At 46.1% G+C, this 6,776-nt stretch overlaps 1 protein-coding gene across 3 annotated transcripts in view; it reads left to right on the top strand.

The window, feature by feature from the left end:
* Nucleotides 1-6,363, top strand: part of mindy2 (MINDY lysine 48 deubiquitinase 2) — a 30,137-nt gene extending 23,774 nt beyond the window's left edge. The window contains exons 7-9 of one of the 3 annotated variants that reach the window (XM_042075274.1): nucleotides 955-1,128; nucleotides 3,789-3,923; nucleotides 5,383-6,363. In XM_042075274.1, the coding sequence (XP_041931208.1) occupies nucleotides 955-1,128; nucleotides 3,789-3,923; nucleotides 5,383-5,607 (534 nt within the window). In that variant the 3' untranslated portion in view covers nucleotides 5,608-6,363. Of the gene's footprint in view, nucleotides 1-954; nucleotides 1,129-3,761; nucleotides 3,924-5,382 lie in introns of all 3 variants that reach the window. The other 2 variants (XM_042075273.1, XM_042075272.1) reach the window with 2 other exon arrangements.
* The last annotated feature ends 413 nt before the right edge of the window (nucleotides 6,364-6,776 follow it).

Below are 6,776 nucleotides of genomic sequence, written 5' to 3'. Positions count from 1 at the left end.
TCGCTGCATTTAAAGCAAGCTTGATTTGTGGGGACGACGAGTGGACCGGGGGGTATTTGATATGTTCCAAACAGTAGTGGGGGTTTTGGGAGAGACTGAGGCAAGGCCCTTTCTCTCGCAGCTGGTGCGCGATCACCTTGTTGCGCTTTCAAATGAGTTTGAGCATTACTTCCCATCCTCCAAAGATCCACGGCAAACCAATGAGTGGGTCCGCAACCCATTTGTCAATATCCCGAATAGTCCTAACTTGTCAGCGCAGGAGGAAGAGCAGTTGATCGAAATTGCAAATGACGGTGGTCTTAAGAGTGTGTATAAGGAAACCTCTCTGGCGGGTTTTTGGATCAAAACCAAAGCAGAATATCCCGAGATAGCCGTAAAAGCGCTGAAAACGTTGCTACCATTTCCCACCACGTATCTATGCGAGGCCGGGTTTTCTGCAATGACTGCAACTTAGACCAAATTGCGCAATCGACTGGACATTTCAAACACACTGAGGGTGTCACTGTCTTCCATCACCCCCAGATGGAACCTTCTTGTTGCAGGGAAACAAGCACAGGGCTCCCACTGATTATATTCGTAATGCACGTTTAGTTCCTATGTTTTGTTCCCATATTTTGTTAAGTATGTTCACACTCATAGATGTAGCTTCAAGTTGTTCAATATTCATAGTTCATATTGTTCAATTTTCACTTCTTCAAGTTCACGTTTTTCACATGTTTAAGAGATCTTTACCTTCACTGTTCATACATAACTGGAGCTTTTCAAGTAATGCGCATGCACAACACATATGGAACATGGAACCCCCGACCCACCCCCCCCCCCCCCCCCCACCCCCCCACCGGTCCGTGAAAAAAACATTAGGAAACAAACCGGTCCATGGTACATAAAAGGTTGGGGACCCCTGTGGTAGAGTATTCGTAACGTTTGTGTGTGTGTGTGTGTGTGTGTGTGTAGGGGCAGCTGTATTTGCTGGTGACTGACCAGGGCTTCCTAACGGAAGAGAAGGTTGTGTGGGAAAGTCTTCATAATGTGGATGGAGACGGAAATTTCTGTGACTCGGAGTTCCGCCTGCGGCCACCCTCGGACCCCGAGACAGTCTACCATGGCCAGCAGGACCAGATTGACCAGGTGACACACACACACACACACACACTAACAAACAAACATGCACACACCTGTAGTGTTTCCACATTATAGCCTCTTCTAAACCATGTGTCAGATTTGAAGACATATTGTGTAGAAATTATTACAACACACATTGGATACAAGATCAACAGATTATAAGGATGACTGACAGACCATTTCTAGTCATCCTGGCCTGTCTTAAAGGGAGTTGTATGTGGTTTGCAGAGGTCCCAAATGACCCTATATAGAAGAATATTATAACCCCCAACCAGCGTCCCCTCAGAAAGATGTAGCGCCTGGAACAGCCTAGTTTATAGCATGTTTAACATGTACCAACAATGATCCAAGAAACATGCTCAGCCTGGTCTGGAAATGACGGGCCATGCATGACCGGACTATTAAAGCTTCAGAGTTGTGGAAGGTTTTGTCAAGGTTCTACTGTATTACAAAAGAGACAGTCCAGCACTGGGTGGCTTGCATGCTAACTTCAGTGGATATTTGGGCAACACAGAGCATTTTTAACATGTGAAACATTGTGTCTCATCACATTCTGTTTTTATTTCTATGTAACTTTTGAATGTTTTAAACAACAAAACCCTGTTTTAAACTACAAAGCCCCTTTCATATGTTTTTATTTCCTGTTGTAACCCTACATAGAGCCCCTTTCATATGTTTTTATTTCCTGTTGTAACCCTACATAGAGCCCCTTTCATATGTTTTTATTTCCTGTTGTAACCCTACATAGAGCCCCTTTCCTGTTTAAGAAGTGTGAGCGAGGCTTCATAAACACAAAGAATGACAGCACCCATCAGACATCCGATAGTGGGAAACTACTATATGGATATATGGCGCACACGGACATGCTCACACGCACGCACATTTATCCATCTCACCACACCTCTGTGTCTGTCATCAGTTGTATTAGAATAGAACATATAGCCCCATACAGTATTGAAATAGAACGTATAGCCCTATACAGTATTGGAATAGAACGTATAGCCCTATACAGTATTGGAATAGAATGTATTGCCCTATACAGTCCTTGAATTAAGGGGAAGGGGGTTGTCCTGTGAGGACATTTTGTTCTCTGCATTTAACCCATCCAGGTGTAGTGTGCACACACACACACACACACACACTAGGAGTATAACCACACAGTGGGCAGCCCTTAGTCCAGCGCCTGGGGAGCAGTTGGGGGTTAGGTGTCTTGTTCAAAAGGAGCAGTTGGGGGTTAGGTGTCTTGTTCAAAAGGAGCAGTTGGGGGTTAGGTGTCTTGTTCAAAAGGAGCAGTTGGGGGTTAGATGCCTTGTTCAAAAGGAGCAGTTGGGGGTTAGGTGCCTTGCTCAAGGATGTGGGAGAGCTGTTTAACCCCCCTTTGGTCCGATTCCCTAACCAGTAGGCCACGGATGCCCCAGTATATAATGAATGTATGAATAATGAATGTTAAAAGCCTAACTCAGACACCAACCCCCATAGTCACACACACACACACACACACACACACACACACACATACATACACACACACACACACACACAGGGAGAGAGAGCCCACATCAACATCCCACATGACCCTCAGTCTGCATGCTTGAATACCTTTTCACTATAACCATGTGTGGGTTCATTCGTGTGAGTGTGTGTGTGAGACAGTGTGTGTGTGAGTGAGTGAGTCCACTTCTAGATGCACATGCGGCACTGTTCAATCAGTTACATCATCAAAGGCCAAAGTGCTATACATATCTCTGACACACACACACACACACACACACACACACACACAGTAACATTAGAGGGTGATGGTGGCTGGGGTGTGTGTGAGTGTGTGTATGTGTGTGTGTCCTGCCATTAGCTCTCATTCTTCACGCTTGGCAGACATTTCTCTTGTAAAGGATCTCTCTTCTCTTTTCTGCTCTTTTCTCTCTCTCTCTCTCTCTCTCTCTCTCACACACACACACACACACACACACACACACACACACACACACACACACACACACACACACACTCACCCTGGGGGAAACTCTTGACTATGGGTTGCATGCATCACCTCATACCTTAGTGGATGTCACTCAGATGAAATGTGCCACTGATGTGGTTAATGTAAAATACTATAATCTTCTTTCCCTGCCCTCTATGTATCTCCCTCTCCCTCTCCCCTCTCTCTCTCTCTCTCTCTCTCTCTCTCTCTCTCTCTCTCTCTCTCTCTCTCCCCCTCCCCTCTCTCTCTCTCCCCCTCCCCTCTCTCTTTCCCCCTCCCCTCTCTCTCCCCCCCCCTCTCTCTCTCTCCATCTTTCCCTCTCTAATCTCTCTTTCTGTCTCTGACTGCACACTCCATCTCTCTTTTTTCGCTCCCTCCTCTCTGCTTCTTTCCCTCCTCTTTCTTTCTCTCCTTTCTCCTTCTCCTCTCCCTCTCCCTCCTCTCCCTATCCCTCCTTCTCTCCTTTCTCCCTATCTTTCTCCCTCTCTCCTCTCTCCCTCTCTCTCCCTCCCTCTCCCTCCTTCTCTCCTTTCTCCCTATCTTTCTCCCTCTCTCCTCTCTCCCTCTCTCTCCCTCCCTCTCTCTCCCTCCCTCTCTCTCCCTCTCTCCTCCCCCCTCCCTCCCTCTCTCTCCCTCTCTCCTCCCCCCTCCCCTGCAGGACTACCTGATGGCTCTGTCTCTGCAGCAGGAGCAGCAGGGTGAGGAGCTGCAGTGGGATCAGTTCCCAGAAGGCCTCAGTGACCTGGAGCTGGCCAAGAAGCTGCAGGAGGAGGAGGACCGCCGCGCATCACAGTACTACCAGGAGCAGGAGCAGGCACAGGTACACACACAGACACACACACAGACACACACACAGACACACACACAGACACACACACAGACACACACACGCACACACAATTGGAATTGGAATGACAAGTGGAATTAATTTCATGGCAATTCAAAGAAATTCCACACAACAGAAAAATGTGCTTTTAACATTCATTGCTGGGGTGAAACATATCCTGGTAATGGAATGTAATGTCTACCCGTAGTTCAAGCGAATATTATTTATAGCATATGCAATGGACTCATATCTGACATGATACTGTAAAGCTTCATTGAAATTATGTATGCAGCAGTTCTTCTAATTTCATAGAATTCTACTTCCTTTAATTCAAATTTGAATTGTAATTCTAGATCCTCTTTTTTACCTCATGTATGTATATGTATGTGTATGTGTATATGTATATGTATGTGTATATATATGTATAGGCAGTAAAGGGCGACATTATGAGCACACACACACACTAGGGGGGGGGCGATATGGACAAAAAAAATAATATCTCGATATTTTTTTGTGATTTTGACGATAACGATAATTAGTCGATATCCTAAACATTTTTTATAAAAAACATTTTTGAGTCGCTTTACAGCTCATTATTTATAAGTAGCATCAATACAATAATAACCAATAACCTAACCTGTGACTTTTTAACCAAATCAACCAATGCATTGTCACTCTATGACACATTCCAATTCTGCCCCCACTTGAGTGTGTGGCAATGACATGAGAAAGTCTGAAGCTGAAGTTCCTTTCAAAAACCTTTACTTAGGATTCACTGTAAAATGAAGCAGACCAACAGAGTGCATCTCAGTTATTTCCTTCATGTTTTGTTTAAGAGCAATCATGTAGGCTAGCATTCCAAGTTACAGAATAGAAACTAGTGCGTTAGCTTATGGCTAATGTATATGAGAAATCCCATAGGGATGCTAACGGTTAGCATAATCGATAAACGTAGATATTTAGACCAAACTTCAGTCCATTTACAAAAGGGTTACATGAGAAGAGTTCTTTGCTTACAACTGACTATTAAAATACTCAAAGGCCTCCATATAATACCATGTAGGAAAAAACGTGACTCTCATCAATGCTACTTGAACAGAAGTAGCGGCACAAAATCCCAAGTACTGGAGCCTAGTCTAGCTGCACAAAATAAACATTAGGCGTGCATGTGACAACGTGGACCACTATAGCGATCATGTGACACTTGCTCTGCAGCAGCCAGGGGCTTCTCTCGCATACACCTCCTGGATTTATTGAATGTATGAGGTTTTAATGCCTGATTTCGGGTGTTATTTCCCCATAAGTAATTTAAATACTCGATAATGTAAATTTGCACATCTTTAAAACAACAATCACGATATTATCGCAGACGATATATATCGCCCACCCCTAACACACACAAGTATCTCCACACACACACAATCTGTCTCACCCACTCCCTCTGTGTCCACAGCAGCAAGCACAGGTGGAGCAGCGGGCAGCAGGGGGCGACGTTGCGCACCGCGGGGCCCCAGCAGGAGCAGCAGCAGTGGCTGCAGCCTCGGGGGCCCCTGGAGATGGAGGAGCAGCAGGGGCCTCAGGGGCCCGCCGCAGCCCAGGGAAGCAGCCCTCGGCTGGGGACCGCAAGGCCCGCAAGGAGCCCAAGGACAAGGACAAGGACAAGTGTGTGCTGCTGTAGCACCGGCCTATATGCGGCTTGTTTGTGTGTGTGTGTGTGCGTGTGTGTGTGCATGTGTATATGTGTTTGTGGATATATACATGTGTATGGAGAGAAAGACATGACACAGGGGTTTGTGTAAGGCCCCACTCTCTTCATACACGCACACACACGCACACATTCACACAAACACTTTCAGAGGTGGAGTCAAGTCGTCCCTTCCCAAGCCACCGGTGCCTCGCGGCCTTCCCCTGAACAGGAAGTGTCGCCATGACAACTACCACTGCATCCTTCCCACAGGAGGCCAAACGTTCCTCTGCTGCCTGCCTGACTGGGGAGGAGAGGGCAAGTTTGGTAAGATGGGGGAGGGGGGATTTTTTTTAGAAAAAAGAAACAAGAGAAGTTGGAGAACAAGACTGGAACCACAGAAAAAAAATATCTGCCACACCTCCGGTCACATTTGTAATTTTGCTGCAGGCTTTTTTTTTTGTTCAACATTTTATTTGGTTTTCCGTTGTTCTTGCCGTTTATAAGCTATTTTGTATCCGCACTTGTATATGTCCACAGTTGCAGGTATACAGCACACGTATGTAGACGACGTATGTGTACGGTTCCGTTCAGATTCCACACACATCTCCCCTTCTCAGTTCCCCTGCTGCGTTGGACACGAATGGAAGGAGTCCATTTTTCACATGAGGAAAACGCGTGGACAAGACACACACACACACACACACACACACACACACACACACACACACACACACACAGAAAAGAGTGTTACACATGATGGGGGCCCTAACCTGACTGGGAGACATGGCTGCTCTTTGGGGACACGGTCTCCTTTCTTATTGGACTGTGTGAGCGTGCGTGCGTGCGTGCGTGCGTGCGTGTGTGTGCGTGCGTGCGTGTGTGCGTGCGTTGGGTTGGGTGGGTGGGATGAGTAAAGAGTGTGTGGAAGTGTGTTTGTACATTATGTTACTTTATGTTATGTTTACAAAAGGGATTTTGGCTGCCAATCATTAATTTAAGTGAAGGGTTCCCAATGGCCTAACCTTCGTGCTCCCACACACACACATGCACATAATGTTCCATACCAGGATACAGCAGTCAGAATTTAGTTTTGTGTGTGTGTGTGTGTGTGTGTGCGTTTTACTCTTAACGCTAACCAGTTAACCTTCTCGTGTCATTTG

Source organism: Alosa sapidissima, chromosome 20, assembly GCF_018492685.1.
Source record: "Alosa sapidissima isolate fAloSap1 chromosome 20, fAloSap1.pri, whole genome shotgun sequence".
NCBI lineage: Eukaryota > Metazoa > Chordata > Actinopteri > Clupeiformes > Clupeidae > Alosa > Alosa sapidissima.
This window is presented reverse-complemented; position numbering and strand designations above follow the sequence as displayed.